The 23,727-nt window shown below is 40.3% G+C and overlaps 1 protein-coding gene across 1 annotated transcript in view; it reads left to right on the forward strand.

Annotated features, from left to right (window-relative positions):
• Positions 1-2,645: 2,645 nt before the first annotated feature.
• The window catches only part of PTPRR (protein tyrosine phosphatase receptor type R), a gene marked incomplete at both ends in the record, with an annotated part of 140,777 nt that continues 119,695 nt past the window's right edge, over positions 2,646-23,727 (forward strand). Inside the window, 3 exon segments of the mRNA XM_080632167.1 lie at positions 2,646-2,696; positions 2,699-2,813; positions 15,381-15,685. Coding sequence (XP_080488293.1) covers positions 2,646-2,696; positions 2,699-2,813; positions 15,381-15,685 — 471 coding nt within the window.

Here is a 23,727-nt window from a genome sequence, read left to right on the forward strand (position 1 = left end):
TATACATAGAACCTCCTCTTCACCCCTCCTCCTCTTCCAGCCTGCTTTCATTTATTACTACACAGTGCTTCAGCTTTCTGCAGAAGCTTGTCAGGGGACAACAGATATAAGCACCCATATTATTAATCTCGGGCAAAAGTGTGATTGTTTCTTCTTCAGATACAGTCTCTCCTTGCTAATCTGTGTACTCCTGTACTCTTAAACTGAAGATTTGGCTTTCATTGTTTCAGCTTCCTTTTTAAGCAATGTGTCAATGGAAGTCTAGTGCAAAATGACTCCCAGACAAATAAGATGTTCTACTTAGTGTGACAGGGGAGGAAACCAGTAAGAACTCTAACACTTTGACCAAGGCTCTCTTAATTGCAACTAATATTGGGTGTGACTTCTAAGCAGCATACTCGATCTGTTATATCAGAAGAGAATGTACTATGGAAAAATCATCCGCAAGAATTAGCAATACCCCACACTATTTACCCCACTTGTAAATATTGGCAATATTCAGCATTCCTCTGAACACCTAATTCAGCTTTAGATTTAATACACTCTTGTAGAGTAAGCTGCACACTAGTGATCTCCACTCAGTTAATATCATGTCCTATATTTGGAAATTTAAAAATAAATAAAAAAACAGTGAAGCTAGAGAATTCAAGCTGATGCAACATGTGTTAGCATGCTTTCTGTGTAATAGCTTCCCACTCCACAGTAATGCTTCCATTCTGCTCTGATGAGACTGCCTTTTAAAAACGATGCATTGCTATAAAATTCAGCAAGTCTTAGCTTCCTATTGAGTTCAGCTGAAGTATGAGTTTGAAGCCTAAATGTTTTCTTGGATGTGGGCTCAAAACCGTATCTCAAGACATTTCTCCAGTGGAACCAATTTTCTTAACAGTAGTGGTGAGTCATCTGGTCTGTGTGCCTTAGGGCTCTGCAAGTGAGGTGAGCAGATATTGCTACAGTGCTCAATTATATGAAACCACGGCTGCCCCATCTGTAACCACATGGCGACAAATCAATACCATTAGCTTCAGTGCAGTTATCCTGTTGACATATTTGACCCTAAATCCTTACCTAGAACACACAAGGGTGATGACTTGTGGACAATAACAAAACATCAGAAGACTGTAAGTAAATTTTTCTTTTGTCTTTCCCTAGGAGTTGCCTAAATTGTAATTGGTGCTGCCCTGACTGCTCACTGAGGGAACTAAGTATAACCCCCCCAGCTTGTTTCACCTCTGAGGCCTGGGCACACAGGAACTGTAGTTGTGGGGGAACAAACGGAGTGCACTGCATGGATAAACTTCTTTATCTCACTTATTTTAGTTTTCATTTCTACTAGTCAGAACTAACAGGATTAAACCCAAACAGGATTAAACTGCTGCAATTTGTACATATCCACAGCAAATTATGTCAGTAGAGGAAGCAGCAGAAATCTCACAACTTAGCAGGGCATCTGAGGCACAATACGTGCAACGATACTACTGAAAGGACAGGGCTCAAACCCCACTCCTTGTTCAAAAATCCCTTTGATCATTGTAATTCCCCATTTTGGGCAGAGTTCAAGATTGAGTGGTCTCCTAACCCAAGCCCTTATTCATTCATGTTGCTGTCAAGTGAACAACCTGTCTGTACGGCTGTGAACAGCCAGGTGGGGGCTGCAAAAGAAGCTTATTTGCATACATACAGTCATACATGCAATTGCATTTTGATACCAGGCTCTGTGCACCCATTCACAATTTTATATAAGGAAGATTTCTGCATGAAGGGTCATTTGAAGCCGTTTAGAAGCAAGCGAGCTCTGTTAATCTGTTATTTTCTGCTTAGGGCACACCACTTCAGTGGCAGACCTGACCAGTGTGTGTACACTGCCCACCACATCCAGCAGCAGGCTGTAGACAGATCACTTGCTGGGCAACACATCTGCTGCTTCCCCTCAAGGTTAGTCTCCAGTGACTTTTATGACCAATTAAACTCAACTTCAGAAAATGATCTTATTACAGGGCTGTTTCATGTCTGGCCTCTTTATATGGGTGAGACCCACGTAATCAATTTTCCAAGTGTCTCCCGAGTAGGTGTTGCATCAGTCTGGTCTGAGCCACTGCCCAGAGTTCAGCAGTCATTTCTTTATCTCTGTATCGGCTGTCATTTCCATCACGCAGCTTTTGCTAACTGCTCATTTCAACGTGTTTCAAAACGCACTGAAGAGGAGAATTGCCTCTGCTGCAAGCACAAAACCACGAAGTACCCCCAGCCGTGCCAGTCTGCTGAGACGAGCCTCATCAGCACTGGGAAGACGCAAACCCACCGCTCCGCTGCAGGAGCGAGCCCTGACTTCAGCTTCAGCTGGGAAATGAGGGACAAACGATCACACTCCCCCCGCCACACCGTCCTGCCCAGACATGCTGCTGGAACTGGAGACCTCTCCCTTCGCCACTCATCCCGGAGGACACTTTGGGTCCCCGCTGTCTTCCACAAACCCATCTCCCGGGGGTAAGGACGGGACGGGGACCGGGACACGATCCCACACGCAACCGCCGCTGCTTCCCGCAGCCAGCTCACCGCTCGCCTCACCCCGGGCCGCTGAGGCAACCCAAGGCACCCACCCCGCTGCCCGCTCGGCGCTGCGCATGCGCAGCGCGCTCCCAGGCATGCTCACTGACGGGGGCGGGGGGAGCGGGACGCGGTGGCGCGACGCTGCCGGGCTCAGCTCCCCTCGGCTCGGCTTGGCTCTGGTCGGCTCAGCGCAGCTCGCACCATGCGGCGGGCGGCCGTGTGCCTGCGGGCGCTGTGCCTGCTGCTGCACCTCCGCGCTGCAGGTCAGCGGGGCGGCCGGGGCCGGACGGTGGGGCGGGAAGGCGGCGGACACCCGCTCGTGCCCGTCGGCGCACCTGTTGTGGCGGGGCGGAGGGTGAGCGGCCCCATGGGGGCTCGGCTGCCGGGGTCCGGCGGGCGGCAGAGGCGGGCGGTAGCGGCGGGTGGCTTGAGCGCCTTTCAGCACCGCGGACAGCGGGCGGCCCGGGAGCCCCGCGGAACGCGCCGAACCCCGCGGTCCCGCATCGCGCGGACCTGAGGCTGCGAAGGATAAAATCCTGCGTCTTTACCCCCTTTCCTCCTTATTCGTTTATTACTTTGGGGGGGTGGGGGGGGGGGTGGGCGGTTGCTACTTGGCGTTCGGTCGTGGCAGCAGGGTTTTTTAAGGAAGGGAAATTTCAGCTGCGACAGCAGGCGTTTCAGCTGTAGCGGTGGTGATCATAAATCCTCTCTCTGCTTTGCTAGCAAAACGTGTGCCTCATTCAGAAATGTGGTTAGGGATGGGAGCCCTGGTACGTACATGAAGTTCCACCGCCAGTTTCGTTCTGACAGTGACAGCTTATGTTCCTAGTATAAACCTCGGGCTTCTTTTAAGTCACTTAAAGCGGCTTATTGCGCAGAGTAATAAGCCATCTCTCTCCCCTGTGCAGACTTAAGTATATAGTCTCTTAGCAAGAAATAAAATCCAGGGTAACTGTATAATTGAGTTAAATTCTCACTTAGTAAAGTTGAATAGTCTCTTTGGTTTATCATTTATGGCAAGTGTAGCTACTTCTGAAATAGTAAACGGCTGTTGCACCCCGCTTGTAACTTCACTGAAGTTCAATTAAGAACAGCGGTGAAATGCACAGGTACAGTTTCTTTTGCTCCCAGGAATGTTGTTTTTAGAAGAGATTTTTAAGGTCCAACTAATTGGCATTGGTTTATTGCAGAATCATTAAAAGTAATAGTTGAACTTCATGTCTCTTTTAATGTGGAAGCAGTGCATGAACATGTGTACTCCTCCCCCAAATAAGCTGTGTTATGGAAATAGTTGTTTGTATGGATTCATCAAGAGGCAAGTACTGCATCTTTTTTTTTTTTTTTTTTTTTTTTTGTTTTCTGTTTTGCTGTTGTCAGGAGAAGTGGTTTGCACCAGTTATTGGTATTTTATTGCCCTGGAATATTAGGCTACACTTCATAAAACCTCAGAAGCTTCTTAACAGTATATCTATAGTTAGGAAGCTTGTGCTGTTGTGCCTTATATTCATATGTGCAAGAGATTATTGACTGAAAGGGAGCATTTCATGATCCATTTTAATAAAAGCCTTAAGCTGCTTTTAGATTGTTCCTTTGCAACATGTACTAAAATGTTCATCTGCACAAAATTAGTGTACAGCCTCTTTGACAAAACATGCCTTCTAATCTCAGTGTATCCTCTATTAATAGTGGACTTCACATTAGTTTTAATGTGCTTCATTTTTCTATCCAACTAATGGAAACTGAGTTTATATCCTGCCAGTAAGCCATTTACTTTCCTTACTAAGTTTTCTTGTTTCATTAATTTACTGGGAATGCCTGCAGACAAATATTGGCCTTTATTATGAAAATATCTCTAATCATGAGAAAAAGATGGGAAAATAAACATTTATATGGTGTTACTGTTCTCCCTGGGAAATCTTGGAAAATAGCTGTTTCAGAGAAGGCAACAGGATGGACATGAGGTGAATTCAATCTTTGCATATTGGGCATGGCTCCCACTAAGCACATTAGCTGTTCTTCCTCCAAGGCAGGGCTGCATACAACTTGCTTTTGTTGGAAGTCATTGAAGATGTCACAACAATGAAATAGCAAGCTTAAACTGCTAAAATTTCTCTGTTTCATTTAATGGAAGTAGAAAATTTGGTCCTACATGGGCTACTGCTATGAACATCTTTTATGTATAGCCTTATGAATTATTGATGATGATTTTGCAGCTTTGATTCATGTTGGAATCACAAAATGCATTCCACTTGCCACTAATGCTAGGTCACAAATTATATCCCAAATGTTTTTGTTTTTTGTAATGTGATGGAAACTGCTTGGCTTTTTTGATCTGACACTGAATTTGTATGAGCCATGTTTCTAGGGAATGCTAAAGACACTGTCAGCAGATGCTAACAAAATTTCCCTTGGTATCAGGTGAGAATAGATTTTAGAGAAAACATAAGTCTATATTTACTGGAGCTGATCCTATAGCAAAAAGAATTAATTATCTGTGTTTAAATAATGCTTTTTAATGAAAAGGTGATGCATGTCATATAGCAAATCTGGTTTCCTATGGAATGACTATTCTACTATGAATGTGTTTACAGTAGCCACATATGCATTCACACAAAAAAATGGAAAATATTCTTGTCAAATATGTGATCAAGCATGTTCATGTACTTAAAAAGGTACCATTTTACTGAGTTGAGATTCCAATTCCAATAAGGCATGACAGCTGTGTAAACAGAAAATTAAATCCAGTTGTGCTGTTGGTATACCCATATATTTCTTGCTGAAATCACAGACACTTGTGTGTGCATCTCTGAAAACAGAATTAAGCCCTTCTGCTGAGTGCAGCAGGTGAAGTAATCAACCTATATAGAGCCTGCTGCTGGATGAAGACCTAAATCAGTAGCAACTGATTACAGGTCAGCGTGAACCTTCAACTTACATTAGGCATTGCATGAGACAGTGCCCGATAGCACAGGTTATACTCCTTTTTAGTAGGTATGATCTAATACGTATTCTTTCAATACAAATCTAATACCTCCCAAGGTGACTGGGAAGCATTGTTTCCTTGTGAAAGAATGGAAGGTGGTGGCAAAACCACAAAGTGATGCATTAGACTAACTTGTAAATAGAGAGCCATTTGAGTCATTCAGGTTGCTCAACTAATTAACTCTTTCACCTCATTTTCTTTCTTTAACAAATTTTGTGAACAGAATTAAAATGCTGAACAAATATCCAGTCACAGGAAATACGTGAGGAAAGTCAACTAGACTAGAAAAAAAATCTTATCAGTTCACCACTTGCCTTATGTTAAAAATCTCTCTTTGCAAGAGAATTATTTTCAGAATTTGCTTTTAGGATGAACAAACCCTGGTCCTGGAAAAGCAAAAAGTTAACAACTCAGGTCCTCTAAGTCATGGTTTCTTGAGCAAAGGCCTTACATTGGCTTGCTAAGGACTTCTTTTACCTCATTTTATTATCCTCTTAATTGGTGAAGAGATGCATTGACAACATTAAGTCAGCATGGACCAATACTTTCCTACTAGACCTTTCAGAGAGGAAGTGTGTAGATCCTTGTCTCAACCTCTTGATGGATTCATTCCCCAAACCCATCAGCTGAATCAGATAGAACTTGAGGTAGGAAATTGTGGTATTCTAACTTGTTGGGGCAATGGTGTAATAACCGGGGGATTGCTTATATCAAAACAAAAATTTCTCTGACCACATACTAACACTCCTTTGGGTAGAATTCACTAGGTGCAGATACATGTTATAAATATGCTAGGCTGATTTTGTTAATTGTTACCGAAGTCCACAGGGTGATTTTACTAAGTTCTGCTGGGCAGAAACAAGTACTTCAGCTTTCCTGGTAAAACGTGCTGTGTGGTATTCTCATGGTTGGAAATGACTGGAGTGGGTCTGTGGTTTCTACTTAAGTGTTGGAGGGTCTCTGTTCCATAAAGGGCATAAGCTCTGTCACAGTAATAAGAAAATCTGGGGACTGTACTTCTAGGGTTGAGGTGAGATCTGCACCAAATGCATTCGCAATCAGATCCATTTCAGTAACCTCATACTAATGAGTGAAAAATGCTAGTTTCTAAATGCATTCAGAATGAATGTGAAGGAGCTATTGAATTAAAAATGTATTGAAATTATGCTTCATTACACTAACATAACCTAAATGAAGCCGGTACTTATAATTGCCTTCTTTAAAAAAACATATTGCTGGCCATGAGTGGGTGTTTTTACTAGAATAGACATTTGTGCCTTTTATTGGTAGAGTCATGCATAATCAGGGGGTAGTCATCTGTCTCTTTAAAGGTTCTTTTGGGATAAATAGTTTTATAATAAAGTATCTGACTTCATATTTTTGAGGAAGTATTTCATTGGAAAAGAGACCGATGCCATGTTTTTACATTTGGAAATTCTTGCTGTTCATAATTTTGAAGACATCATCTTCTACAATAGGTTTATGCTCAGGACATCCATTAGGAAATTATTGAGGCTTGTGATCTTGGAATCCATGCCTAATTTCATTTGTTGCATTACGAGAAGATTGAAACATTGGAGACAGCAAAGGCTGGTGGTTCCAGTTTCTCTGGAGAGTGAAGCAGGAGACTTGCTGAAAAACCATGAATTGGGCTCTTGGGGCAGTGTGTCTCTCTAGAAGGAAGCTAATGAGATAACAGCGTGTGGCCGTGTTTGATCATGGTCTCCCTCCATGGGTATGTTAAGAGGCTTCATGTAGGGGGCTAGAAGGAGAGGTAGGACTCTTACTCCATAAAGCACAGTCATTGTCCTGTTGGATTTTCAGCATGGCTTCAAAATAAGTACTTGGAGAAGCTTAACAAGATCTGGTCAGAAATCCTCAGTGCTATTTCCAAGAGTAGTATTACTGCAAAAACACCCAGCCAAAACTTTAAGGCTGAACTTGACTTCCCTTCGTGTTAGCTGTGGTTTCTGTGGAAATACTATATATTTACATCCACATTATATAGAGCAGAATTTAGCCACAACCTTTATTTGGAAAATTACAGTAATCACAAAATTAGCACATTGATGCAGTGCTTTCTCACACCTTCTGGAAAAAAGTCTGATGTGAGACTATATGGTACATTAGTGCCAGGGTATAAGTATGGCAGAGTACTTAAGTGCCTTTGGGACCAATGGCTCATGTCTTAATTCACATGAGTAGACCTAGTGAAATCAATGGTCTGTAGTATCCAGTTTCATTATTGACATATTAGGCAACAGGCCCACGAAACAAGACACAAAGTGTCTTTTTGAGAAAGATACCACTGGTGCTTAATTCAAATTCACTGTGGATATTTTTGGCAAGGGGTTTTTTTTTCTCTTTTCCTCTACTGAAAAGGCCAAATTCAGCAAAACTGAATTTGCAGTTGCTTCTATTTTCAGCAGGTTGCTTATTAGAAAAGGAAAAAAAAAATTTCCTTGCAATCATCTCTCTCTGCTCTTCCCTCTCTTGTGTGTAACTCCCCCTCTCTGGGGTGCTCTCTTACTCTCTCATGCGCATGTGGGTGTCCTTGCTTGCTCTCACACACAGAAACACACACGGAAAAACAAACTGTATATACATTTACACACATACATACACACATTTTGTACAAAGTGGTTTTGTATCAATTTTTTGGTTTGGTCAGAAGTGCTTTTGTGAGGCAAACCAGGCAAACTTGAAAATTTAAAAATATGAATCCACTCTGGTTTGATAGCACATGCATGAAGCAACACATTGGAAGTTTTGGAACTGACAGAAGAATTCACCTATGAAAATACTTTCCCATGTATAACAGTATTTGTAGCAGAGGGACTTGCAGGCTGTGACAGTCCCCATCATTCAGAGAACAACTCCAAAGACATAGCCTGATCACATCCTTCCTTCATGCCACAGCTGCTTCTTAAGACAAAACCTATAAGAGCAATACAAATAAAGCTATTCCTTACCTAAGTAGGCTGCTAGAACTAATGTTCTTTCATCAGGCATGCTCCTGCATAGCTTCTCACGACTTTCTTCAGCTGAAAGAATTTTATTACATTCAAAGTGTTGTTCATTAATGAAGATGAAGCACACCTTATACATGAAAGTAAAGCGGAGAGTTTATTGTTAGCATAGTGAAAATCTTAATAATCTAATTCAAGAAGCATTGTTAGTCTAGATCTAATGTTTTACAGAAAACCAAAGAATAATAATACAGGAAAAAAATCACAGTTATAGCAATGATGCAAATAAAATTGTCTATCCGTCTATTATGTATTGTCTATTCCTTGGTGTTATGCTTCCCCTCCACTGCTTCTCTGGGTTCTAAGCTTGATAATTTCACACTGATGTTGGCTATTGGGGGATGTTATGAGGAGTTGTCAGTATCTGGAGAACCTTTGCCAGGAGGAATATGATGTTTGTGCTGGTGTCCTGTCTTCCTCCTTTCTCTTAGGTTCATGTGTATTTCTTTGCTAACATGCATGCATATTTTTTAATCCCACTTCCTCTGGGCCAAGATCTACTTGGCCCTTATGTAGACAAGAGAGAACTGCAAATTAAATTTTGCAGGGTATGAGTCCATTTCCATCTCAGTGGACTAAAAAGAGGCAGGCAATGAGTCTCCTAGCTGTAGGAACATTGGCATTATTGGAGAGGATTGATCAATGGTCTGCAGTACCTTTCACAGTGACTCTGGGTGGCTGTTCAAGAAGAGATGAACCATTGTGAATGAGGTGATAAAGGCTGAGCTTGACTAAAGCCTGAGGCTGGTTTATAGAGTGTGAAGACAGACTGTATGGGACAAAGAGCATCTTTCAGAATGGTGAGCTAAACAGAAATTAAAAAAGCATGGGGAGCTCAGGGTGCAAAATTTATTATCAAAATTTAGTAAGTCTTTACTGAAAATGAGAAGTTATTTGGCAACAGCATTAAGTACTGTATATCAAATTATATTTGAGTTAAATTTATCTTTGAAACCAGTCAAGTTTCAACATGCTTTTCCCTTAAGAAATTACTCTACATTTTCTGCTTTTTTCTTCCAATTTCCAGCTTGTTGGCATGAAAATCTCAAGCTGTGTAAAATACCAAGCTATCTGTAACTATAAAGAGACTTCGGTTATATAGTGCTAGTTACAGTATTATATGTGAGATTTAAAGCATATGCAGTATGTGTCTGTATTCACCTGTGCACTTTATTAATCAGGTATAGCACACAGGTATAGCACAGCAGTTCTGTCAATGGATTTGGGGTGACTGCACTAATTGCAACTAGTACATATACAGTATACCTCTGATTACGGGAAATGGGAATGTTCAGGAATATACCTTATTATGAATCTAATTTGTTCAGATTAAAACAAACAATAAGACTTAAGACAATGACCTCAAATTGTTTTTTCCAGACACACATTAAGACTTTAGACACCATTACCTTGCCCTATCAGGTTTACAAAAGAATGTTATGTCCCACTGGGACTCTCCTTTTCCAGTTGAATGAATTTCTGGTTTCTGTCTCTAGAGGACGTAAGATAAAAAAATCTGCAAAGTTGTGATATTTTGCTGTTTGAAAAAGAGAAAATGTGCTACTGTGTTTCTGGCTTGTTAATGAATCTTGACTATCTCAAAGTTTTTTATCTCTGTTTTAGAAAAAGTGAAGGTATTTGGGAATTGGGAGACTAGCGATTTGCTGGCAGGTTGCTTTAAAATAAAATGTCAGCTGTCTTGAGACTATTCAGGGAGTCAAGACAGTCTGGAGAAATCTTGGGATTTCTCTGTTAAGCAGAGGCCAACTGGGACTGTCAAAAGTGCCCAGATTTACTATTTATTTATAGTCAGATTTACTGTTTATTATAGACTTTCATTTCTGCATATGTAGCACAAATTTGTAGAGTAAGAGAGGCTCAGAAGCATGTGCTATCTAGCATTCATGTGATTTACCCATCTGTTATAATGAAAAAATTTTGTGTTCCCCATATACTGGAACTATGCAGGTATTTCACAAGGGCTTCTACTGACTCATTCTCCATCAGTCTTCTATAGCTGTAGAAAGTATGCATTCTACATCAGTCTGGAGTTTCTTGTTACACTTTAACAGATGAGAAGCAAAACTCCATGGATTGGAAGTACAACTAAAGATAAACTAAGATTTTTGAGGAAAGAAAATACTGTTGTGTAGAAGAGGCTAAATTAAAGAGGGGGGGTTACAGTGGAGGAACATGGAAGCAAGATTAGGACAGGCTTTGTTGTTAAATATATATCTATATTAAAAAAAAAAAAATCTAAGGAAAAGCAACAGCAGCATGTGAGGATTTGGAAGGAAGAAGGAAAAGTCAACCAGGACATAAAGAAGAAGGAAAAGTCATCTGTAGGTAAAGAACAGGGGAAGAAGTAGCAATGTTCATCACGAGCCAAAACCTGAGGAAAGGAGTCTAGCAATCACTACATTGCTACATTGTACAGACAGAAAAACTAGAAGACACGATCAATAAATCATACCAATATAAAGTCACAGTACAGTACCTATTCCTAAAGGGCATGGGAATGGTTATTACATGAGATGATCTACATGAAGGAAGGATAAGCTGTCTTCCAGGAGCAAAGGTAGATACAAAGCTGCTGCTAAGAGAAGTTCTGACCTGAGTTTGAAAGTAACCATTGACTGTTGTTCATTTTTTGTTGACATAAAAATAGCTATACTTAGCCGAGAAATAGAGGAAGACTTACTGGTTTTTTTAATTAGAAGAAATAGCATGGAATCACAATCTGAACAGCTAGTCTGTTCTTCTCAATGCCAAGGCAAAATAAACTGTAATTCTTTGTAAAAACACTTGAGGGAAAGGAATTTTAGGAGAAGGAATAACATTATTTTAGTTAAATGGTGATATCAGCAGTGGGTGAATATTACAAGTCAGTCATGAAAAACTACATTCAGAAGTAGAGTTTAAATAAGATGGTGTGAACAGAATAAAAAAACTCACATAGGATCAAGTTTCCTAAGCTTTTGGAAGAGATACCTCTAGAGATTCTATTTTTTTGAGCCTTGTCCTAAGCCTCATTTTCTGAATTTCTGTGTATGTTGGGATACCTGAAGCTTAAAAGGCACCAAAATCACTGTTTTGCTATCATACTCCAGTTCTTCATAGCTTCTGATGGTTTCCCTGGGGGCAACAAAGGAGCATTTGCTTTTTCTGTGTAAGTACAGAACTTGGTATGGAAATCCCAGTCTTCCCCCTCTTAGGACTGGAGGCAAGCCATATTTAAAGGTGATGTGTAGCAAAAGTTCTGGTTTTTCTAATGACTTACTTCTCTGAGTGTCCTGTTGGTGCGTACTGCTTGTGTTCAGAGCTGTAGTCTGCAGGGTGAGGAAGGAGTATTTTAACCTTTCATCATATTAAAGGGAAGCTTTATGTTTCGCTGAACATACGAAGCGTGGCCTAGTTGTTAGGGTCACTGGAGGCAGCCGTAGCAGTCTCGAAGCCAAAGTCTGATCATGGTTTGAGCTTTACGCACAGTCCTACAAAGATCAATTAAGTTTTTCACATGGGGCACACTAAATGCATTTATCCTACTTAAGCCAATGGGGCTTTGTGGACTTATCAGAAAAACAAATACAGCCTAGTAATTTCCTTGTAACATATTTGTGTTTCTGTGCTGTCAGGTGGTAAAATGGATTGGTGTGAGTACAAAGAGTATGCTGTGTAATTAGACTTGTTAATTTCTCATTTCTAAAGGATGGGCCATTACTAAAATGTATTTTGCTGCCCATCTTGAAAATCTGCTGCAATGGGCCATGTATCAAATCCATTGCAGGGACCTGTGTTACTAATGTCATTTTTAGCATTCTAATGGAAGTGAGCCATTGGGATTTAGTAGGAAATTGTGATACTGTTGTTAAAATGTAGTGAGATTCATAAGCAGGCAAGTTTTGGAGAGTTCCTTAAACTATTGCTTTATCAGGGTTTTTTGTTTTACTTTGGATTCAGTCAGGATTAACTCTGAAGTCATACTCATGAAGTCATTTACCTTAACATTATTCAGTGAAGAATTTGGGCTAGTACTTAATTATATTTTTTTCTGCTTCTTTCAGTAGAAATAAATGAAATTAAAGTGGAATTTGAAATATTAAAGACAGTAGGAAATGCAATATAAAGAATTCCAGGAGTATCACAATAGTAGGAGTAGGAATGCAGGAAGCAAAGAGGAATCAGAGACACCAAATAGGGCTGTAGTTACATTCCTGTATATTATCTGTGATCAGCTTTGAAATACTGGTTGTCTGTGCAGGAAACATTAAAATAAATCCAGCAAAGAGGTGATTTAGAGAAATAGGTGGGTATGAGAAGTAGATGACGATGAAAAGTGCTGATATTTCCTTCTTTTTATTTTGCCATTCACACAACTCTCTAAATTGCTAGGTAAGACCAGCCCTCGGGATTTTATCAATGAAGTCAGCCCCCACAAAGCTTTATGAGATCACAGCCAGCTTAACAAGCTTTGATATTCAGCTATCTTTAAGGCTATGCTCTGCAATTTCTCTGTTTTTCTCCTGCTCTCAGTCATCTTCCCAACCAAAACCTAACAGCTGTACACATGTGAACTCAGTGGTTATCTAGGAAATGGTCAGTGTTTGTCTTTACCATTTAAAAGAGCAGCCTTAGGTTTAGCATAGTTCTTTATAATAGGAGGATCTCTAATTGTACTGCAGAATGCAGGATTCTGTGTTCTGTCTTCTTCCTCTTCATTTTCTGCTCATGCATCTTATGAATTTCTTCACCACCTACAAACATGGACCTGCTTTTGGCAGAGAATGCATTTCACAATGATGCATAGCAATACTATAGCACAGATGAAGTATTGTCGTTGATTTTCCTAAGTGAAATTTCATGAGGAAATTAGGTCAACAGAATGTAATTACCTACACTGAAATCTCCTAAGGATGCTGGATAGAGCTGTGCAAATGACCGATTATTTTGATTTGCTTACAGAAGCAAAAAATTCAGAGGCAAAAATCAGTCTGAATAGAACAAAATGATTTCTTGTTCACCCTGAATTGAACTGGTATTGGTTCTGAGATGTTCTTCATGGCTCATTATGAGAATTAAAATAACATTGATTTTATATTTTTTTTAAACTAAAAATCAGCACACTGATTCAGCATTGCCATTAACTCTTAACAGCTTCTGAAGAGGAAATTCCAAGCTGATCAGAGCGAGCTCTTTGGGTTCCCTTGTCTTAGAACAAAAAGTCCCTTTTTTACCACAGTGGGTTTCTTAGGGTGCTCTTCCAGGAGGTGACTAATGCGGCTTCAGTTACTTTATATCTATGAAGGAGCTGATCCTTGCCTGTTTTTCTGCACATAGGGACAGCTTATCTTCCAGACTGGGAGCCAAACAGGGCTGTTGTGGTTCTTCCGTTCTTCATAAAGGCACTGAAGATTCACTGCGTTTCATACATTTAAAAAGAAAAAGAGAATCAAATACATTTTTAGTTCTGGTTCCTTTTATAAAGGCATTATTGGGAAGTATTCTGACCATCAAAATAAAACATAGTTTTTACTAATACATGGTTTATTAAAACCATGTACTCTAGCAGAGTTCTTTGTGTACAATGCCAAGGTATTCAAGGTATGGCTAAATCCACACACCTGTCTCCTCTGCAGAATCAGATGTTCCATTGGCTGGCCAGGTAATGCCTGGGAGAAGGTTAGGTCATAAAAAGAATTGACATAATGGACTCTAAGGCTTACTGATTTAAGCAGCTGAATGAGGAATACAGGATCATGATTATAGACTCAGGCATCAGAACTTCACCTTTGTTCTCTTTCTTACATGTTTAAGTTTGATGTTTGGGTACGTTTCTTGTCCTTTTCTCCTCAAGTCCCCATATATAAAAGATGATCACAGTAATTCTCATCTTTGGCATTACTGGGTGATTAAATTCATCAGAAAGTGGACTGCATATGTTTTCCCATTGGAGTTGATACAGATACTATGCTCTCGTGAGACCTCGCTTGGAGTATTGTGTGCGGTTCTGGTGTCCTCAACATAAAAAGGACATGGAAGTGTTGGAACAAGTCCAGAGGAGGGCCACGAGGATGATCAGGGGACTGGAGCACCTCCCGTATGAAGACAGGCTGAGAAAGTTGGGGCTGCTCAGCCTGGAGAAGAGAAGGCTGCGTGGAGACCTCATAGCAGCCTTCCAGTATCTGAAGGGGGCCTATAAGGATGCTGGGGAGGGACTCTTCATCAGGGACTGTAGTGACAGGACAAGGGGTAACGGACTGAAACTTAAACAGGGGAAGTTTAGATTGGATATAAGGAAGAAATTCTTTACTGTAAGGCTGGTGAGGCACTGGAATGGGTTGCCCAGGGAGGCTGTGAATGCTCCATCCCTGGCGGTGTTCAGGGCCGTTGGACAGATCCTTGGGTGACATGGTTTAGTGTGAAGTGTCCCTGCCCATGGCAGGGGGGTTGGAACTTGATGTTCTTAAGGTCCTTTCCAGCCCTAACTATTCTATGATTCTATGATACTAAAGTTGGACTTGGCTCAGCATGTATTCTGTGCTCTTGCACATAATTTTTTAAATGTAAACCTGGCTGGAAGTATAATTAACATTTTTAAAAGCCCTGTAAAAATGAGTTTAAGAATGTAATATACTTCACATACTTCGTAGACACTCTGTAGTGTCATGTGTATAATGTTGTGTGATTTTAAGGAAATTCTTGTATTCCACATATATTCTTTCCAAATCTTGCAGAATCTAAAGATCTCATCAGATTTCCAGTGCCATCTACCGAATAGCCAGGAGAGACATTCTAAACTTACTCTTCTCTTTCTACAGGTTGCATTTCTGGAGACAATGACCACTTTTTGGCAATTCATCAGCGAAAGAGTGGAAAACCTATATTTATTTATCACCATGTGCAGAGTGTGGAGAAAAGTCTGGATGCAGACAGTTATAAGAATTCCAAACAAAATTTCCATTCTTCTTCTCACACCAAGATAAGCAAGTTGCACCCTGCAATAATTGTTAAATCAGCCTTGCCCCGACCTGCCTATGACCCATCCCTCAACCTGTTAGCTATGACTGGTCAAGATTTGGAAGTGGAAAATCTTCCTATTCCTGCAACAAATGTGATTGTTGTGGTAAGTGCCTTTTTCTGGGTTCTGCAGTTTTTTGGTGAATAAATATGCATGTAGATAAATATTGACAGATTTTACTGTGGGGTATCCAAAGTTCATATTCCATTGCCTGGCTGAACATCTAAATCTAAATAACAATGGCACATCTTGAATCTCTTCACTTTGCATTCATATAGCCTCACTGTGATCAACGAGCAATCTGATGAACCAGTGCAGAATATAGCCTCTCTGTAGGTAAAGAATTTACCTTTGCTTCAAGTACCATGGATCTTCTTGTCTTGATTGATGTTTGCACTGCTTTTGCTGGATGGGTTTTAAACTTATTCTGTGTAGGGCACAAGAAGATGTACCTCAGAGTACAATTCTACAGAGGCAGGGAGATCTTAAAGGGCTGGCTGTCATGGTTTAAGTCCAGCCAGCAACTAACTCACTCCCCTTTACCTGGTGGGACAGGGAGGAGAATTGGAAAAAGGTAAAACCTGTGGGTTAAGAATGGATTAATAGCTGAAATAAAGTAAAATATAACAACAATGATGATGATGAAGAAGAAGAAAAGGGATACAGCAAAAAGAGGGAGAGGAATAAAACTCAAAGAACACAAGTTACGCACAATACAATTGCTCACAACCTGCTGAGTGATGCCCATCCCGTCCTGAAGTAGCCATCAGTCCATCCCAAACAACTCCCCCTAGTTTATATACTGAGCATGATGTGCTGTGGTATGCAGTACCCCTTTGGCTAGTTTGGGTCTGTCTCTGCTCCCTCCCAGCTTCTTGTGCCCCTCATCACTGGCAGAGCATGAGAGACTGAAAAGTCCTTGACTTAGGTAAGCATTACTTAGCAACAACTAAAACATTGATGTGTTATCAGCATTATACCAAATCCAAAACACAGCACTGTACTGGCTATTAGGAAGAAAATAACTCTATCCCGGCCAAAGCCAGGACACTGACACAAAGGTTTCAGTCACTTCTATTTCTCCACTAAATCCATTGTTATGCTTACATAGCTGTTTGTAAAAAAGACAGTTTCTTGAAAAGAATATGTAAGCCATATGCACTACTTCTGGGATATATGGACTGGGACCCTCCTCAGTCAGTTAACTGTTTGTACGATCTTTCCCTTTCTCAAAAAAATGATGGCAGTGCTCCCTCCTGCAGTGGAGGGCATGTTGGTAGAATCATATACTGGTGCCACCCTGCTGCATCCTCATCCTTTGTGCCAGTGGAGCAGCATACTGCCATTAGAGCTGTCCTCTGTGAGTGCATATCACAGTCTGCGTAAGTTCTACACAGACTCTGTTCTGCTTCACCATGGTGCATGGGTAGCCCTGCTTGATTATGGAGAAGAGCATCGGGCTCATTCTTCTGTTTCCTGGAGGGAAGAACAACCATTCATATCACACACTTATTAAAGTGAACTAATAAAGATTAAACTGAAACAATGTGACTAATTACAGTCAGCGGCTGTTGCCTAATTCTGTAAATTACTCTACAGAAAATGCTAGATTAAAACAGAATGGCCTTTACAAACAAGGAATGAAGATACAACACTAGGGTATCTTAGCACACAGAGTGTTTTAGAATCATGTACAAGTTCCTCCTTTAGTACCTTCACATATCTGCCCTCATGAATGTACCAAATGCAGTAGAGGCTAGTGACACAGAAAAGAATAATGATAAAAAGGGTAGCAATTTTTAGTCTAACATTAAAGTTTTTAACAGTTAACAAATACCATCAGGGAGCTAGGCTCAAAAAGCTGGGCTCTGAACTTGTTGTATTCCACATGAACAAAACCTCCTAATTTGAGATTGGATTGCTAGCATAGTTAGTGGACTAGATTCAGTTGTATATAAGTGTTCGTACCAGAGCAGTATAAGGTCCTGACAGCTTTGCTTCACTGGGGACTTGCCAACTGTACAGAATCCCAATACTGAATAAGAGGAGGAGATGCTAAGCAAGCTGGATATGTCTATGCCCTAAGCTAGCCTAAGCCAGCACAGCCAACTCCATAGTAAAAGTACCTGTCTCTTTTCCACAGCAAGTATTATTTCACCTCCTGTGAAGGTGAAACCCATTTCTATTAGTGCAAGGAATGATGTTGTTACCTATGGCCTGTTATTTTAGTAGAGTTTTGCACACTTATGGAGACCCACAGTCTTCAACTTGGAAAAATCCTGCAGAATATTCTGGGGCCATCCTGATTTTAGCTGACCGGCTCTGTGCCTGCATTAAAAGCTAAATGAGGCAGATTTTCAGTTGGCAGTCACATAAAAAGAAAATAAATCTATTAAATCTACATTAAGTTCTCATTAAGTGACCTCAGTCTGAAGCTTTGCTACTGCATTTCTAGGATGGAGCTCCTGCTCTGAAGCCTTCTGTTCAGGCTGAGAACCATATGTGCTTTAAGGGGGGCATAACAGCATGAGCTAATCATGACATGAAAGTTGCGTGTTGCTTGGGATCTTCAGCAATCTCTGGACGTGTTGAAGGACAGTGGTTTTGGTTTGGTTTTAATTCATCTTTTCAGAAAAAGCCTTTGGGGAAGCATATGTTTTAAAGCGGAAGTGTTGAGAGTCAGACAGCTCATTGGACTGATTTTGAAGGTGCCTTCCTCCAAAGGGCAGCTGTCCCACAGCAGGGTAGTTGCCACAGTCCAAGCACAGCCCTGCTCTTTCCAGGTCTCTGCACTTAACGCTTTGTTTCTCCCTCTTGAATGCCATCTGATTTAGATTGTAATGTTAATGTCATTGCCAAGGGATTCTGTTTTGTTTTGAATGCACATATTGCTCCCTCTTTGTTTCGAATTAGCACTTACTGCTTGTTGCTGCTTTTTGGTTTTTATCATATAGAGCAAGTGGCAACATTTGTTGTTTTGCCCTGGCTGACCCTTTTTGTTCCAGCCTTTAGCAATGTTGTTGGTTGCTCAACTTGAAAAGGCAATTGCTAGTGTTAATGCTTCCTGTAATCCAGTTACATGACTAGTGCACATCGTGATTTAGTATGAAAGCCAGCAAAGGGGGTTATTATTTAAAATAAATCAACGCTGTTGTGGCTCTGCAGAAGGGATGAAACTGAATTCAATCTAATTTCAGTGACTTGAAGTCCATTTTCATGATGGAGATGGAAAGGTAGGGTGAATGGATGCCTAATGTAGAACTATTACAAGGTTACATTTTGTGCTAAGGACTAGACCATCTGACAAGCAAAATGTTGTCAATGCACAGCGGAGTACTGCGGAGCCAAGAGTTCTACAGGTATTGTGTCAAAAACCGGTGTTTTGTGACTCTGTCATTACAGAATGCATGTTAAGAAGTAATTTTACTGGACCTGGGGAAATTGTAGTGCTTGCTTGCCTAAGACGAAGAGGAGGAATTTATTTCCTGGGACTGAATTTTATATAGCTGAAGGCTTTCCGTCACATTACCGAATATTGAGTGCCTATTGGGTTTTTGTGTGTGTGTGTTCAGTGCACATTGTCGAGGGCAGTGAGGACAATCCAGAGCTCTTAGTAGCATTTTGGCTGTTCTATAAATGCCTTAGTGCTTACCCATATGTTCTGTTTAGCCGTCTCCCTAAATGACACAAGACCAACTCATCTGAAAATTGCTTGGTTAACATATGGAATTACAAAATCTTTTGTAATACTTTAGAGTTTTCTGTTTGTGTGGGTTTATTTTGGTTCTCAGAAACTATACACTCATCAAACACATTAGAGAGTTAGTAGTGAAATGAATACGTTCTCCAAATGTTTCTTTGTGTTTATTCCAAGTCTTTCCAATACTGAATGTGAGCACTACCAAGGTCAAGGCAGTACGTGGAAAGTAGAAATAGTCTGTGGATAACCACTTATGATTAAAGTTGTTGCTATCTAACACACTTGTTAAAAACCCAAACATACATACATTTGTATATATATATTGTCAGGGCTGAACTTGAGAGAAAAGCAGAAGGACTTGTAGTAAAGGTTACAGCTCAGAATAGGTCTAAAGTATCACCTCATGGAGGTGCTAAAGCATCATCCCTTGTAACTGGATATAGTTTGGTCTGTCCAAAGCCTCTCTCAGGCACACAAGTGTGTTGTACTAAGATTGGACAAAACTCCACAGATGCTTTTTTCACTTGTATCCTGTGAAGTGTTTCAGAAATATATCCTGTGAAGTATTTCAGAAATGTATATATTGCTCAATATATCAAGATTTTCCCTTTCACACCTCACTATTGCTGTACACCTTCTTGTAAGTCTGAAACCACAGCAGAACTGCTTTTACGGTTATGTCAAATTCATCGCACAAGTGCTGCTATATCCTCTTGTCTAACTATACTCATACTACATACTCAGAGAAGATGCCTCTTTCACTTGCTTATTGATGTGACCTTACACATGTAGGTTTATTCCGCCATCACTTCCCCATTTCCTGATTCATCAGGTTTAATTACCAGTGTCAAGGCCCAGGAGTCATCTACCTTATTTGTTCTTATATTTTATTTCATTATTCCCACCACTTATTTTTCTGCTGGAAACGACCATTTTTGTAGATCTTTGTACGTTTTCTGAAGCTGTGGCTTCCAAGTGTAATATCATCTCTAAGTTCTTCTAGGAACATGTAGGATGTCCTACTTTCTTGTCCTTCATGTATCCACTCCAGACTTTTGATGCAAGACTTGCTGCTTCTTTTTAAACATCAACCAAACAAAGGAAACCAGACTACAAAATATCTTTTCTTCTGAACGTTGAATTTGCCTCTGCTGACTGGCTTTGCTGGAATGCCGTAAGAAGAACTGTATGAGGAGAACTTTATAAAAAGCTGGGGGCATCCAATCCTTCCAGTCATTTTCAGTCCTCTGAGTCAAAGCGCCTGCCTACCTGCATGTGGTCTTTCTGTGTACCAGAATGTAAATGGCCTTCTGAGAATCCCAGGAAGAGAAGATGCTCTGATAAGGTTTCTTGCTATTAATCTGTTCCACCTTTCCCCATCTGTCCACTCCACTAACTGACTTTTTCATTATCTCTTACTACTCTCTTCCCTGATGTTGCATACCTTGCCTTGGTAAAAGATGAAATCTCTTCCTGTTTCCAGTTCTCTTTGTTAGGAACTCTTCTGTCTTTCAAATACTGTGGAAGCCTTTGCTGGCACAGCATCTACCCAGTTGACTAAGGCTATAGCGAACAATCTGTGAAGTTACATTTAAATGTTTCTGTCTCAGTCAAAAAATCATTTTTCTTTTGGGAGGGAGAGAAGGGAAGAGGAATGGATAAGGCTGGGGATGTTCTTAAAACAGAACAGGCAGGGTTTCTGAAGGAAGTGGTTTGTTATTGCTCGTGTTTTGTCTACCTTCCATCATGTGTTGTGTGTTATGTAATACTACAGTTATTTTGGAAGCTATACCACATGGTAATTTTATCTTCTTACTACACCCCGTACAGTAATGTCCTAATTTTCACTGGTATAGATGTAGATGTACTTATATGTAGTTCTATCTATAGCTATATGTAGTTATACTATATTATAATAATAGAAATGGCTAAGTAGCTGCTTTTTGAACACTGCATCAACCTGGGTTCTCAGCCTTGAGTCTGTCAGATTCCAATTCCAAAGGCTATTTACTTTGTGGTGCACAGAAAGACCACACGCAGCTTGGTGCTGTGACTTTGACCTCTGTATCCTACTCCTCCCATTCACCCTGAGCTCACTCCCTTTGTAGGTCTTGTGAAGAGGTGGTTAAAATACTTTTGAAAGTATATTAAGCACAAAATGGTGTGAGAATAAGGCAAAAAATATGAGTGGGGAGAACAAGTAGTCCACAAGGTAGCAAGTCAACCAGTGCTGGGGCAAACAGCCGAGGTAAGTTTATGAAACGTAACAAAGTCAGATGTCACTTTTTGTCACTTAACATCTGTTATTGCCAGCCTAAGAGAGGGGTTGGCCCTGAGTCAGACAGAGGAGGCATAAATAGAAAACCATGTCAATGCAGTGACTTTTCAAAGGAGACTTTTGAGAAGTAAGATCTCAAACCCCAATAAGGTATCAACTGCGTCCCTCTTCATTTCTGGGTCATGTGTTTGTCTGATGCTTGGAACTACAGAGGACAAGTACCATGCTGATAGACAGTGAAATTTTAAGACCTTATTATAATTAAGGTGCTGAATTGCTAACAAGCTCTAAATGTTAGTCACACATTACAACTGTGGGCAATATCAGTCACTACCCTTAGTGTGATTGTTATAATCACTGTTGTGTCCTTTTACATCATGACCCTGAACATCAGGTCTTCACGGTATTTGGCCTCTAGACTTAAGTCCACCTTCTAGTAAGGGATTGATACCGTTATCCTAGTCCTTTCTGAAGTAATTATATTAGACATAACATATCTGCAGCGAGCCTTGCAAACAGACCGAGTAGCCTGCAGCTCTGTCATTCTGGATTTTGTTTGCACAAAGAAATCTAGAGTCTGCATTAGTTGGCCTCATTTGCTTTCTGCTTCCTTCTGTGCACTTCAGTGGGGATAATTGCATGCTGAACCATTATCATGGTATTGTGTTTGCTGTCAGTCTTTGTGGAAAACAGGAAAGATTGCATTAGGCTGTAAAATGCTGTAAAACCTCCTTAAGGCACTTTTTTTGTCGTCTGACTTGCAAAACGCCAGAAGAATGTTAGTGGGATATTCTGCGAAACAGTGTTTTAATTGATTAGTCTACTGCTGGCAGCTTTGGGGTTGTTTCCTGTAACATTCAGTGGAATCCTAAACTTGCACAAAAGCTAGCCATATCTTTCACAAATTGCCCAGATCCATTTTGGTCACAAAGATTTCCTTTTACTGCATTTTTTTTTTTTTTTTTTTAGTGAAGAGAAGATAATTCTCTAAGTCATTTAGTTTTCTTCATAAACTGCAGTTTAAATTAAAACTGGACTTCAGGAGCAGGTATATGTTCTTAAGCTAAAGTCTGGTGTTTCAGTGACAGCATTGTGCGGTTCATCTGTAAGAAGGTGTCAGCTGTTCCATACTTCTTTCAGCTGTATATTCCTATATATAAGTAGATACTTGTGTGTAGCAGAACAGAATCTGTCTGTTTTTCCGTTCTTCAAATTGTTTGGTTTGGTCCAGAGTACCACTTATCTCATATTCACAGATGAAATTAGTTGTTTGACCCAAAACACATAATTTCAGCCAACTTTTGGAGAAATTTTGAAGAAGTGTTTATCTTGAACTGATCCAGTACAAATTTCTTGTATGTGTTTTGCTTTGGTATCCAAAATGGAAAAACAAACAAACCAACCACCCTGCTGTCTCCTTTTTACTCACATGGCCCCATTTATTCCTATGATTTAAACAGATTTCTGTACCATTTCTTTGCTATGCTGTACTGAATTCCAGGAGAAAAGATGCAGACATTTAGACAACAGTGGATTTTCCATCCCTGCACTTTGTGTGTTTCAGCATTTAGCTTTGGAGATAGCCTTGCACTCCTTACCGGATGGAACTGCCCTGACTCCATTGCTCCAAACAGTACAGACAGGTTGGTTTGAGAGATTGCCATACTGCTATCAATATTCTGTTTCCCTTTTACAAGCAAACTGAAACCTATTAGTGCCAAAAATTGTCTAAGGAAAGGGAAAATTTCCTCGTATGCAGAGTTCCAGGTGCCATCACTGTAATAACACATGCTTGATATCCAAAATGATAAATGAACAAAACGACCCTGGGTTATGAGACCCGGCAATAAACAAATTAGTGACTACTTCCCACATTAGATCTATGCATTGTGTTGATATTGTTCAGGAATAAAGACTGAACAAGCACTTTTTCTTCCTTCTTTTTAATTCTGTTAGCACTCTCGGAGAGCTGTCTTTGTGAAAAACCCAAGTGCCCTACAGTAACATTTAAAAGGCAGATAAAGGGCACTCAGATAAAAAGACAGCAAGACAGCATGTGTTTCCTTATCAGTCAATGTTTTGTTGGATCTGGCAGTTCAGCCTCTGGAATAATCCTTTTGGTTCTTCACTTCTGATATTGTTGTTAGGAAAAGTGACAGCTTCTATGAA

Source organism: Psittacula echo (genome assembly GCF_963264785.1).
Source record: "Psittacula echo genome assembly, chromosome: 1".
Lineage (NCBI taxonomy): Eukaryota > Metazoa > Chordata > Aves > Psittaciformes > Psittacidae > Psittacula > Psittacula echo.